The 14,966-nt window shown below is 38.4% G+C and overlaps 1 protein-coding gene across 1 annotated transcript in view; it reads left to right on the forward strand.

The window, feature by feature from the left end:
* The window catches only part of Rexo5 (RNA exonuclease 5), a 43,857-nt gene that overhangs the window by 13,058 nt on the left and 15,833 nt on the right, over nucleotides 1-14,966 (forward strand). Inside the window, 6 exon segments of the mRNA XM_029535840.1 lie at nucleotides 820-952; nucleotides 6,291-6,429; nucleotides 6,572-6,666; nucleotides 8,062-8,164; nucleotides 11,507-11,583; nucleotides 12,296-12,410. Of these exon segments, the coding sequence (XP_029391700.1) occupies nucleotides 820-952; nucleotides 6,291-6,429; nucleotides 6,572-6,666; nucleotides 8,062-8,164; nucleotides 11,507-11,583; nucleotides 12,296-12,410 (662 nt within the window).

The raw sequence follows: 14,966 nt of genomic DNA on the forward strand, positions 1-14,966 counted from the left end.
GAACTCACTTTGTAGACCAGGCTGGCCTCGAACTCAGAAATCTGCCTGCCTCTGCCTCCTGAGTGCTGGGATTAAAGGCGTGCGCCACCACGCCCGGCTAGATTGATTTTTTTGAACAAATACTCTATACTGTGACTGCCACAAAGACTCCTTATTTACCATTGACTTAGATTTTGCACATTGAAGATTAGAAATAGGAGTTCCCTGATAATTTAGTAACTCTTCCAAAAACAAGTATATCCTTTTCCTGTAGTGCTGGCAAATACAGTTCCTTAATCCTTGTTAGTCTGTATTCTGATACTCCCTGTTAATAGCTGTCACTTTGAGTTTCCTTAATCCCTCTTTGCCTCAGTTTATCCCCCTATAAAGTAGGTAATAATTAAGGCTATGCTATAAATTTAGAGAGTGATTAGTAAAAGTGGTGGTTCTTAGCCATAATGGTGGGTAATACATAGTTTATAGATGATAGTTATGCTGTGATTGATACTATTATTTCCATAAAAAACAAAACAAAACAAAACAAAAAAACCTAAAACAGGATCTCAGGTTGACTTTGAACTTTGATTTTGCCTTAGCTTCTCTGGCCATTCATCATCATCATCTTAAAAAAAAAGCCAATAATAAAATTCCAGAGCAATTGTATAATTGTATTGCATTGCTTTCATTAAACATAATGTTCAACAACTACCCCAGCTTCAATTTCATTCATGCTGGATCCTGTAGTTGCTGGCAGGAATCCATGTGGCTGAGGGTAGGTGGTAGCTGGTACAGTGAATATAATGAGGGGAAGCAGTGACTTTTGCAGTTCAGCAGCCTGAGTGTATTTTGTCTTTTAGTGCCTTACATCCATGGGGAAAGAACTAACACGCATCTCACTGGTTACTGAGGGAGGCTACTGTCTTATGGATGAACTTGTCAAACCTGATCTCAAGATTCTGGCCTACCTTACCAGGTATTCTTTACTTCACCTGACTGGTTCTTCCTATAGCTACCATTCTAAAACAGAGTATGACTTAGCAGGAATGCCTACAGTTTCTGCTACTTGAGTTTTATCTCTTATTTTCAAATAAATGGCTGCTGAAGTTATAATACTTTTACCCTTGTTCTTCACTTTTACTGTGATAAGTCAGCAGAATATTATCTGCGAGTCTTGAAGTTGTATTTGTTTCTTAGCAACTGCCACATAGCTGGAGAAGAGGGTTTGTGTTCTGACAACATCTTGTTTGAGTATCTGCATACAGTTATTTGTCAGTCAAATGATCTCAGTGCTTAATCTATCTTGACTCCCCAAATAAACATATTTTTATGACAAAAATTTGAAGCCCTAAATTTTAGTCTGCACCCTATCTCCCCTCCTTAAGTCAGGGTTCTCACTATGTGGTACTTGCTATATAGACCAAACCGCCCTTTGATACACAGAGGTCTACTTGCCTCTGCCACCCAAGTGCTGGGGTTAAGTCTTGTACCACCACACCTGGCCAATTTTAGTCTTTTAATTTTTATTTTTTCAAAGATTAGCATAAAACTTCAGAAGTACACAGTGACTGGACAAAGGAAAGAACAGTAAAACATCATTTTTGTTGACTGAAGTTGTACCCAGGCATTAGGAATAGACTGACCTAATGCCAATGATAAAGGCTGTTCTAATAGAAGACCTGATAATTGAATTGTTTTTCTAGAAAGTAGTCATTTGCAGCAAAAAGATATGTGAAAGCAGTTTTGTCATAGTATTATTAAAAAGATGAAAATATAAATGTCTTTTGAAAAGACAATTCAAATATCAATTAGAGGATTAGTTTTTTTTTTAAGCTGCAAAATAGAATACTCTTACCATTTAAAGAGATAGGCTAGAATTCAATTATTGACATACAGATATAATCACAAAGTAGCACATATGAAATATATATATAAATGTATACATACAAAAATGTGGAAGGAGCTGAGCAGTGGTGGCACACACCTTTAATCCCAGCATTCGAGAGGCAGAGGCAGGTAGATCTTGGTGAGTTCAAAGCCAGCCCAGTCTACAGAGTGAGGTCCAGGATAGCCAAGGCTACACAGAGAAACCCAGTCTTAAAAGAAAAAAAAGAATGGATATTTACTAAAATGTAGAAAATTATAATCTTTGGATTATAAAGCTATAGCTATTTTTATTGTTTTTTGTTCATTTTTGAGATTATATATTTTTAAAATTTATTTATTTTATATATATGAGTGTTCTATCTGCATATACACCTACATGCGAAAAGAAAACATCAGATAGCATTATAGATTGTTGGGAACTACCATGTGGTTGCTAGGAATTGAACTCAAGAACCTCTAGAAGAACAGCCAGTGCTCTTAGCTGATGAGCCATCTCTCCAGCCCTTGAGGTTATATTTTAATTCTACCATTTCTCCCCTCCCTTTTTTGCCTTCCAAACTCTCCTATGTACCTCTCTGCTCTTCTTCAAATTCTTGTTTTGTTTATCAATTGTTATTGCATGCATATATTTATTTGGATATACATAAAAATTCCCAAATGTAAGTTACTTGTATATATGTTTTCAAACCTCTGTTTGGCATTAGACACTCAGTTCCTATGCTCTTCCCTGAAGAAGGCCATCTCTCCCACTCCCAGCTTCCCTCACTGCCTGGAGTCTTTTGCACAGGGTTGAGGCCTCCTGGTCTCCCCTCCCCCTCACCCCTCTGCAGTTTTGCATGTTCATTGGTGCTTCTTTGTTAAACTTACATTCGGGCAGTTATGTTGCTGAGACTTTATAGGTGTTGCTTCTGACATCATTCAGAGACAATCTCACATCAAAGTCCCTGATGAGCTTTTAAAATCTTCCATTCTTTCTTTCACAATGTTCCCAGAGCTATAGGTATGGGAGTATATTGCAAATGCATCCACTGGGACTAGGTTCACACCTCTGCGTTTATTTGATTGGTTGTCGTTTTCTGCAGTGGTATCTGTGTTTCAGAGAGACTTTTCCTTGATTGGGATGAAAACTATGCTTATCTGTAGGTATAAGAATAAACGTTTATAGATTGTTGTTAGGGATTATGCTGGTTAGGTATTAGTGGTTGTAGATTCTCCTCCAATAGCCAATGAGATCAGTAACACTGATTAGTTAGCTAGGATTCTGTACCAGGAATGATATCCCTCTTGTTGAATGGGCCTTAAGTCCAATTAGAGAGCTGTTGATGACCGCCAAGGTATATGGGCCACCACTGCAGCCATAGGGTTATCCTGACATGCTTGTCATGTGGTTCATAAGCATCATAGATACTGGTTGTCTCTCTCCTTTGGAAGTTTTCATAGTACCTCCTGGTACCATGAAAGCTAGCCCTCGAGGAGAGGGCATTCAGGTCAGGTTCAGCTCGGGGGGTTCCTGGGCCCTGTTTCTGAAGTGCATGTGTCTTCAGCTATAGGGACTTAACTTCTATCTCAGCGGGTAACCTAGGGTAACAGCAACAGGCTGCATGTTAGTTACATGAGTCTCTTTGTCAGCCTTGGTGAACAACTCCAAATAGTGCTTCTCATATCTGGCATTAGGGTTTTTATAGGTGGTCTGTGGCTCTTGGAGAGGGCACCTTCAGCTTAGATGAGAAAAGTTGTATTTATAAATTAAATTGCATACATTATAGATTTGTTTGTTTACGTAAATAGTTAATAGGATGATTCCTTTTCAGCTGTCCATATTGTTCTTTTAGCTACTTCCCACCTTCTGTATTTATCTCCTCCTCTCTCTAAGGAGCCTGCACACGTCTTTCATTACCCTGATCAGATTGCTTGAGCCCTGCTATTCTACTCTATTGTTCTCCAGCCCTGCTATCCTAGCAATGGCCTGTTTTACTTCTCTGGTTAATATAGGCTATGTATTCACATCTGAAGATTTGGAGCTAGGAGTTTTCAATACAAGAAAATAGGCCACGTTTGTGTTTCTGGGTCTGGAATACCTCATTCATTAACATCTTTTCTCGTTCATCCACTTATCTGTAGAGTTCATGATTTTATTTTATTTTTTACAGCTGAATAGTATTCTGTAGTTGTAAAAGTAACTTTTATTTGCTGGGAGGCTTACTGCTGAGTAAGCTCCGCCCCTTCTAGTTCTTTCTGAACTCTGGCTGACTAGTTCAACTCAGTTTTTCTCGCCAAAACTCCTCTCTAAGATGACTGAGTCAAACTGGCTTCTCTAAGCTTCTAACTGGATTGCTCTTCTTGGCCTCCAGCTAACTCTTCAATCTGTTTTAATCTTATGGTTTATTTTCATTCTCTGGCTCATTCTGTCTCCAATTGCATCCTTTCTCTATAAAATTATCCCAGTAAAACTGCCTCCTCTCTCTGTTCTGTTCTCTTTAAGTTGCCTCTTTTTTCTGTCTGTTCTCCTTTTCTTTTTTTCTTAGATATTTTCTTTATTTACATTTCAAATGTTATCCCCTTTTCCTAGTTTCCCCTCCAAAAATCCCCTATTCCTTCCCCTAGCCCCCTGCTCCCCAATCCACATATTCCCATTCCCAGTCCTGGCATTCCCCTATTTTGGGGCATAGAGCCTTCACAGGGCCTAGGGCCTCTTCTCCCATTGATGACTGACTAGGACATCCTCTGCTACATATACAGCTAGAATCACAAGTTCCACCATGTGTTTTCTTTAATTGGTGGTTTAGTTCCAAGGAGCTCTGGGGGGTACTGGTTAGTTCATATTGATATTCTGCCTACAGGGCTTCAGATCCCTTCAGCTCCTTGGGTACTTTCTCTAGCTTCTCCATTGGGGACCTTGTGCTCCAGCCAGTGGATGATTGTGAGTATTCACTTCTTGTAGGAGTTGGGCATATCCTTTCTCTGTCTCATTCTGTCAAATCTATCTCTGATTCGTCACATTGCCCCTCAAACTTTGTCTGTCACTTTCAAACATGGCTGCCTCCTTTCATAAACTAACCTTATTTACCTTGTTTGGGATCGAAGGTGTGTACTAAAGACGTGTCTACATTCCAGCCGGATCATAGAAACCTGTTTTTGAATGTGATCCTTTGCCAGATTAACCATGTTGCTGGATTAAAATTCCTTTCTATATAGTATATGTATATCATATTTTCTTTTTTTTTTTAAGTTTTATTTATTTATTTATTTATTTGTTTGTTTGTTTATTTGTTTTTATAGTGGACCAGAATCCTGGCTAGTTGTTTGTTGTTGGGTTTTTTTGCTTGTTTGTTTAAGATTTATTTTATGTATAGGAGTACAATGTAGCTGTCTTCAGACACTCCAGAAGAGGGCATCGGCTCCCTTTACAGATGGTTGTGAGCCATCATGTGGTTGGTGGGAATTGAACTCGGGACCTCTGGAAGAGTAGTCAGTGCTCTTAACTGCTGAGCCATCTCTCCACCCTGTATATCATATTTTCATTATCCATTTATTAGTAATAGGGCATTTAAATTGATTCCATTTCCTAGTGCTTGTGAATACAGAAGAAGTGAGTATGACTGAGTAAATTATCTGTGGAGTTGGATGTCAGATCCTTTGGGCATACTACAAGGAATGGTAGAGTTGTGTCATGGAGAATTTATTTTTAGCTTTTTGAGAATTCTCCACACTGCTTTCAATGACTGCAGCAGTTTCCAATCCCATCAACAGTGAACGAGGGTACCCTTTTCCTCTCATCTTCTCCAGCATTTGTTGTCTGTTGTTCACCTTTGCTCTTCTGACTGAGGTAAGATGAAATCTCAGTTATTTTGATTTGTATTTCCCTAAATGCAAGGGCAGGTGAATATTTTTCGAGATGTTTCCTTGCCATTATTTTTTTCTTCTTCTGAGAACTCTGTATTCAGGTCATAACCCCTCNCCCCCAACCACCACCTTTTTTTTTTTTCCCCAAAATGGGTCATTTGTTTTGTTTTATTTTGTTTTTTTACCTCTTTGGTTTTTGAATTCTTTATATATTCTGGATATTAAACCTTTGTCAGATATATAGCTGGCAAAAATTCTGTCTTATTCTATGGGCTTCCTTTTCACCAGTTTGATTATTTGTTTTGACTCTGCAGAAACTTTTAGGTTTTATGAAGCCCTACTTGTCAATTTTGACAACACATTTGTCTTGGGCAAATGAAAGGACCTATTTAAGTCCTTCCTTACACCTACATCATGTCCATGTTTTTCCTCTGTTTAATGATTGATTTTTTCTTAACTTCTTCTGCTTATCTAGATCTTCAGTTTTTTTCTATAATAGGTGTTATTAAGTGTAGTTTTTCAAAGAGTTTTCTTGGAGAAAAGTTGATATTTTAGTTTGTCTATTTCTCTCTCTTTATTAAAAGTTTTATAGGAATCACGAAGGAGATTCTTAACCCAGTGACAACAAAACTCAAAGATGTACAGAAGCTGTTAAGAGAACTGCTTCCTCCTGATGCTGTGTTAGTGGGCCATTGCCTAGACTTGGATCTCAGAGTATTAAGTGTGTATCTACTTTAAGGTTTTATTCTGTAGTGTTCTATTCAACTGAGATGGAAAGACTTGAGCTCTTTAATCCTATTTGTGTTCCCTGTTTATTCCATTAGCATAAGATACAATTCATTCATTCATTCTCTTTCCTCCTCAGATGATATATCCATATGTCATTGATACCTCATTGCTTTATGTTGGAAAACAAGGCAGAAGATTTAAGCTATCATTCTTAGCCAAAGTTATTTTGGGGTAGGTTTATGTATGTTATAATGTTGTCCTGATAGATTGCACATAAGTTAATATATATTATCCAATTGAGTTTTTGTTGTCTCTCTTAATTTATAAACATTACTCCCTCCAAAATTAAGGAATTAGGGGAATATAGTTGGCCCTCATAATGTGAGCATGTAATCCCAACTACCTTGAAGGCTAGATCAAAAGATTCCCAAGTTCAAGAATTTCCAGGTCTAGTTTAAGGTCAGCTCAAGCAACTTAGTGAGACCCTGTCTAAAAATTAAAGTTTAAAAACAAATGGTATTTAGGTGGCAACATGACTCAGTGGATAAAGGCATTTGCTGCCAAGCCTCATGGCTTACATTCTATCCATGGGAGAACTGACTCCCATAAGTTGTCTTCTTCCTATGCCACAACCAAACACACATCGTACACACCCACACATATAAAGAAACAAATATGGTTAATTTTTAAAAGTGTATTTATTTATATTTTGTATACATTACTGTTTTATCTGTTTGTGTATCTGTGTGAGGGCGTTGGGTCTCCTAGAATTGGCATTACAGACAATTGTGAGCCACCATGTTGATGCTGGGAATTGATTCTGGGTCATCTGGAAGAGTAGTCAGTGCTCTTAACTACTGAACCATCTTTCCAGCTCCTTGAAAACATCTTAAAGGAGGTTAGAGGTAGAACATTTGCCTATCATGTGTAAGGCCTTAGGTTCAGTTCCTAGTATCGTAGAGTTTCAAAATATAACATAGTTATTGAGTATATCTTATAAGTGCATGTTCATTACAAGATGGTTCAAAATGAAAAGAAGAAAATTGTAGAGGACTGGTTAAATTACAGTTATTTGTGTTATTGTTCAAAGGACTGAGATAGATCTGTATTTGCAAATGTGGAAAGCCCTAAGATATTACTTAGAATAAAATAGAGTTGCTGAGTAGGGTACATATAGATATTGATAATGATATATATATATTGATAATGATATATAGATATAAAAATTAGATGTAGTAGGTGTATTATCAAAAATATATCTATAGTTAAGATTTTTCATAAATAACCAGAGATATTTAAATGTATGGATTCTTGCATCTGAAATAATAAACTTCTGGAAGGAAACTTTAACTGTTGATATGTCTTAGAATGGCTGGGCAGTAGGTTAGAGACTTCATTGGCTAATCTTTGATTCATGTAGTCCACTTCCTGTGATCAAATCCATTCCTGGTTGTTCTAGAGTCCAGTATCTCTGTGAAGGACTAGCAATTGAGCAGAATAAGGGAATCTTGATTTTTGTGATGCAAATCAGATTGATATAATGGTGAGACTTTACATACTGTGATTAAAAGAAATAACCATTTGAAAATATTCCCAGATACATAGATTTTTATCCACACTTTCTAGGAAGAATATTCAGTGTCCTAACAAGCTCGGCCATGATGGCATAGAAGATGATAGAACAGCTCTTGAGCTGGTTCAGTATTTTCTTAAGTATGGGCCAAAGAAGGTTAGTATCTTTGACTAGTACCTTTCTCTTGCTTAATATAACAAAAGTGATAGATCATTATTTCTTTACAGAATTAGTGATGCCATTAAGGTTAGTGTCTCAGTTAGGGTTTTACTGCATGAACTAGCACCATGACCAAGACAACTCTTGGGAGCATGGCAGCATGCAGGTAGGCATGGTGCAGGAGGAACTGAGAGTTCCACCTATTCGTCTGAAGGTCACTAGGAGAAGACTGACTTCTAGACAGCTAGGATGTGGGTCTTAAAGCCCATGCCCACAGGGACACACTTCCTTCAACAGGACCATACCTTTATACAGTGCCACTCCTTGGGTCAAGCATATTCATACTACCACAGGCAGAATTAAGACCCAAATCACTAACATAATATATTAAGTATATACAGTCTCTGAAGTTGGGCTTATCTATTTTTAAAAGTATGCTATACAGTATCTAGTTATATAAACTGGCAGTTTCTCTGAACAACTTGTTTCTAAATCTTTAAAATGAAAATATGTAGTTTGTTGGGTTAGTATTGAGGCAGATAACTATATATACAGCTCTTAACACAGTGCATTGAATATGCTGAGCACCGTGTTGGTGATGGCAATCATTGAACTGATGTTGTGTATGAAAATTACTGGGCTCTCTTGGATTAGAATAGGCACACATTCCATTGTTTGAGCAGCAGTTCAGTGGATATGTATTTGAAAAGGACAGTTTCTTAAAGACTGTAGAATTGTTTTTCTTGGTGGTGGTGTTGGTTTTCTTGAGGCACTGTTTGTAGTGATAACCATGTAAAGGTTGTCTTTGTATTGGCAAAGAGTTGAGTATGGATTGTACTTTGGTATTGTTATTTTTATGAAGCATCACCCTTCTCTTTGTCACCTGATTTGTCAATAAAGAGCTGATCAGTAAATTAGCTGGGCAGAAGAGAATAGGGTGGGACTTCTGATCCCAGCCAGGGGTCCCAGGGAGAGAGAGAGGTATGAGGAGAACCATGAAGGAGGAGAAAAGAGGTGGCCATGAGACAGAAGGTCCAACAGGAGTTATGAGAATTAGGTCACCAAGGGATTTGCCATGAGGACACACATGGGACAGAGAAAACCAGGGCAAGGTTTAAATTCTAAGTTAAATGGGTCTGTTGCTGGGAGGTAAATAGCTTAGAGGGTAGAATAGCTCAGAACCTGCCCAGCTCAGGCTTACGCTGACTGATTAAAAAATACCAGATCTCTGTGCCAGTTATTCTAGAATGAGCTAAAGAAGGTGTAGAAACAGCCTGCAGTTATACAGTAACAAAAAGAATGTAGCCCCCCCCCATTACCATTACAAATGTCTTACTGTATATCCTGGCTAGACTGTAACTTACTATGCAAATATAGCCCAGACTGGCTTCAAATTTGTAGTGATTCTACTACATTTTCATTCCAAGTACTAGGATTAAAGGACCTATAGGGACAAAAGTGAGGGGGACATAATTTTGATTAAAAATAAACTGAAAAGAGAAAGGTAAAAATAGGTAATCAGATAACAGTACAACCTCAACTCTCTGGAGACTGAGCCAGACAGACCCTTTCTTTAGAAGAAAGCGAAGGGGGAAAGAATAAAGAAGGGAAATAAGCAGTATAAGAGGGAACTAAGCAGGACCCAGTTGTCATGCCAAATTGACATTGAGTGTTAAATTAGGGTGGAACGAACATGAGGGAAGAGTTCGATGGAGCTATGGAATGTGGAAACTCTGATGGCTAGAGTTCAGTTTTCACATTTCTTGTCTATCAGAAGCCCATGCCACCTCTGGTAGTTCCTCTGTGATAGCAAGTCCTGTTCTTCCCTCTGGGACTGTCTTTGGATGATTGAGTTACAGACAGTTGTTCTGTCTGTGAGCAGTACTTCATACTTAAGAGTCACAAATGCTAGTAACACCTCTGTGTGTTCTTCCAACTTTGAGTTGTGAATGATGGTCACACCTGTATATAATTCTACCGATGCCCAGTGGGCTGCGTGGACTTTTAGTTGTTTATGATGTTACTCCACAAGGTTCTTTCACAGAATTCCCCTGTGAGTATAGTTCTACTGCTCTGTCCAAGGTGGGGTTATTGAGAGTCTCTCAGCTTCAGACTCACTGCACTGCTGCTGTTCTCTCCATAGTCTGTGCAGCTCGGAGTCTCTTGTTCTGATCCAGATGCTGCCCCTTGCTCCGAGCTCTGCCGTATGCTCTTCCTAATGTCCTGATGGGCAGTAGCAGTGGTAGGAGAATGACAAGTGTGCTAGAGTTCTTGAGTTTTGGGTCCCTTACCCCTCTAGAGCTGTCTGAGGGTTGCTGAGGCACTGAACAATGCTGGTGGGTTCAGGAAAACTGAAGGGTCTTTGCCACCTCTCTCCTTTTGTCCAGTACTCTGATCACTTGCTTCTACAGGTAATTGAAATCAGAATAAGTTCTTCCTAGAGCCAGTTATCCACGGCCTGCCTACCAGTCATGGTGAAACTGCCTCTGCCTACCAGTATGCCAGCTCCTGTTGGAGCACCTGACTGAACCACACCTCCTTCATTCTTTAAGAATGGTTGTGATTTTTTTAGCAGATGTTACTAGTACACATGTACAAATAAATCACAGAGCAATTCAGCAGTGCTGCTTCTGGAAATGGTAGGACACAGGGAGACTCTAAATAGTGTGGTGCTTGGTAAGTCTTGTCATTTAGATTTATTTTATGTGTATGAGTGTTTTTGCCTGCATGGATATCTGTGCACCATGTGCATGCCTGGTGACTATGTGGGCCAGACGAGGGCATGAGATCCCCTGGAATTGGAGTTAGAGATGGTCATGAGCCACCATGTGGATGCTAGGAACTGAACCTCGGTTCTCTGTAAGAGCAGTAAGAGCTGTTAACCACTGAGCCATCTGTTGAACTCCAAATAGGTTATTTTGAAAAAATATCTCACTTTTCAAGTAGACCTCTCTCCTTATGAATAAATATTAGACTTTTTAGCAGTTTTGTATTAATGTATTGAATTTTGATGTTGTTGTAAAAGTTGTTTTTCATTTCTAAAAAGTTACATGTTTTCAGAGAAATACATTTTTCAGGACTGAGTAAAGAATGCTGATGAGCCAAAATTGCCTTACTTTTCACTCAGTCTTTCTTGGCTCTTTATAAACTGTTAGTAGCTGGTGACAGATTGCTAAGCAGCCATAAACCATCTGATACTATTGAAGCCAGCATGTACTTAAGGCAGTGGCACAGCCACAGTTCTAAAGAAGCAGAGAATATCACTTAAGTGGATTTTATTTTAACCTCAAGTGCTGTACAAAACTTAAAAATGATTCTTAATGCTTTATATTCTTATAGATTGCAGAGTTAAATCTGGAGGCACTAGCAGCTAATCAGGAGCAAGGAGACAAGGAAGGAGCTGCACATATGAGATGGTATTCTCCATTTAAACCAAGAGCAAAGGAAAATGAAGGATGGACTTTCTAGTTTTCTGAATGTGATCAGTGTCTAAAATATTTTTCATTTAAAAAACACAGAAATAATTGAGCTAAGTATTATTAGAAGAAATTATAGAGCCTTTAATCACAGCACTCAGGAATCAGAGGCACACATATCTCTCTGTGAGTCCAAGGGCGACCTGATTTATATAGAGAATTCTAGGACAGCCCGAGCTATGCTGAGAAACTCTTGTCTTAGGGGTGAAGGGAACAAATGAAGACAATATTAGATTTGTTGTTTTTAAGTTAGAACACTTAAAGCCTGTAGCCTTTGATGCATTGTCCAGATTGGAGAAATACATACATGCTCAGAAAGGGTTTGATTTCGAAGCATAATGAATATGTCAAATCCTTAGACTGTTGCTTAAATCTTGATAGAAAGCTTTAGGTATATTCCTAAGAGGAATGGAAATTAGAATAACATTTTGTAATTAGACTTTCTGCAGTGATGAAAATATGCTAGATAGTGTAACCACTAATCACATGTGACAAATTCAGTTGATTAACTGAGCTTTGAACCTAAATTTGTATAGCTAAATATTGCCAGTGACTACAATATTGAACAGAAGTATAGGCTCAAAAGTTAACTATCAAAGCATAATCTAAAAAAATGACTATTCTTATTTTAATCTCCTTTACTTCTTTACAGTGTTTTAAAATGCCTGGATTCAATGGGTCAGAAACTCCTTTTCTTGACCCAGGATATAGATGAGCTTTCTTCTTATAGAAATTGTCAAACTATTAAATGCTCTTCAAATAAAGAGGTGAATGACCTATTATACCTTTGTAGTATGTATTCACAACAGGAGGATGCAGCACTTTGTACAATCCATGGAAGTACCAAGAATTTTGCACCAGTAACCCTGGCTAAAATGAGCAAGTCTGACTTCTGTTTCAAATCTTTCATTGAGCACTGTTAAGTCAGTCACCTCATAGCAGCAGACCTGCCAGCTGTCAGCATCTGCTTCAGAGACCAGCAGGCTTGGCCTTGCACACCACATAGTCTTGTGTTGCCAGTATATGGAGATGCTTGTTTTGGAGCCTGGCTGTGTCTTTTTATATTTTATCTGTTGTTGTTCTGTATATAATAGGGACATGAGCATTCAATTGTCTTCCCTACTCACCCAGCCCTGGAATTAGAAGTGTGCTTAAATTCCTGGCTTTTATGTGTGGCCAAATCAGGTCCTTGTGGTTGCTCAGCAAGATGCTGACCCTCCCTGAAATGTTATTTTACTTTTTTTGATCATTTATTGTCTATAATACTTTTCTTTTCCTTCTATTGTTTGGGGGAGGGGTGGTATATGTGTTGGTATTTTACCTACATGCATGACTGTGCACCTCTGCCTGGTGCCTATGGAGCCCAGAAGAAGGTTTCATATCTTGAGAGACTGGAGTCACAGTCTTGGACTCTTCAATGGGTCCTGGGAATTGAACCTAGGGCCTCTGGAGAAACAGCTGGTGTTATTAACAACTAAGCCACCATTTTATCCCCATAATTGTTTTTGTTAAAAGTTCTTTTTGAGAATTTCACCTCTGAATACTATATTTCTATCCATTCTTCTACCTAATCCAGTTCCATCATCAAATTAATAACCTCTTTATTTAATATTATTGGATATGTATATATATGTATGTGTGTGTGTGTGTGTGTGTGTGCGCGTGCGTGCAGGTGTGCACATGCATGCACACATCTATGAACCACGCACGTGTGTATGTGTGTGTATCTCTTTTCTACTTAGTGTTGCTGATATGTATTTAGGGCTTGACTAGTTAGGATTGGAACCTATCGGGGAGCTTATCCCTGGAGAAGACTGACTGCTTCTCTCAGATTTCCCTCCATCCAGGTTGGCATGTCAACTGGAGTCATATGCAGTACTGTTTAGGCAACCTTTTTGTGGAGAATTCACAGGTATATCTTTTGGATCGTGCTTGGATCCTGGTCTTTGGCTCTTGCAATTTTTCTGCAGTGTTCCCTAAGCCTTGGGTATAAGGCTATGGTGTAGATGTATGAACTGGGGCTAAGACCCCACAGGCAGTTGTTCTCTGCATTCTGACCAGTTGTGGATTTCTGTAATAGCCTCCACCTACTACAGAAAGAATCTTCATTATGAGGGGTGAAACCTGCACTTACCTGTGCTAGGAGAGTAAGTATTTAGTATGCATGTAGAGAGGTGGCAGTAGTAGGTTCTTCTCTTGGATTCATGACCTCACTAGCCATGGACAATTGGCTAGGTTTATAGTGCCAAGTATGAGTTCTCTCCCATTGAATGTCCAGTAAAACATCTTTAATCTCAAGATTAAAATGTCACTATTAGACTAATAGGAATAGCGTACCCTCTGTAAAGCCTACAAACCATGATATTAGTGAACCCAGAAAATGATAGTTCTAAGTTGTGTATTTTAGTGGTTGCATTTGGATTTATAGTATACTGGCATTGATAGTTCTGTATTGCAATTTACCTTTATATAATAGCACACCTTTTCGTTCCTGTATAAGAACTCTACACCACATACTTTCATTCCTTTCCTTCTGTCCTTATTGCTATGGTTGTCATCATAGCTTACTCCTATATATATAATAGAACCTACTCTATATTGTTACTATTTTTGCTTTGGTTGTGGATTATTTAAAAAGATTTGAGGGGCTGGAACAATGGTCAGTGTATCAGCAGACTGCCTGCCTTTACAGAGGACCCTGGCTCAGTTTCCAGCACCAACATCGCAGCTCATAACCACCTGTAATTCCAGTGCTAGGGGATCTGATGCCCTCTTCTGACCTCTACCAGCACAAGGAACATATTGTGGCACACATACCTATATGCAGATAAGCACTCATACACATATAAGAAAATAGTTTTAGTAAAAAGATACAATATGTATATTTACTATGTGTTTATCACATCTAATATAGTATTAATCCTTCATATAAATTCAGTTTTTAATCTGGACAGTACAGAGTCTGTAGGTACTAAATTCTTAACAGCTTTTATGTATGTAACAGTCATTTTTTTGAAAACTTTGATGTTTGGATCATATTTTGGGTGACATTTGTTTTCTTTGTAGTACTTTAAATATCTTGCTACATGTCTTTCAGCTTCCATCAGATTTCTTACCTTACTCTCCTGGTTTACTTTCTGTTGTTATGATAAATAATCATGGCCGAAACAACTTAGGGAGCAAAGGATTTATTTGACCTCTACATCATAATCTATCATTGAGGTAAATCAGGGAACCTGGAGTTAGGAGCTAAGAGTCCATGGAGGAGCGCTACTTACTGGTTTGCTCCTTATGGCTTCCTTTTTTTTTTTTTTTTTTTTTTT

The sequence above is a fragment of the Mus pahari genome, chromosome 1, assembly GCF_900095145.1.
Source record: "Mus pahari chromosome 1, PAHARI_EIJ_v1.1, whole genome shotgun sequence".
Classification (NCBI taxonomy): Eukaryota; Metazoa; Chordata; class Mammalia; order Rodentia; family Muridae; genus Mus; species Mus pahari.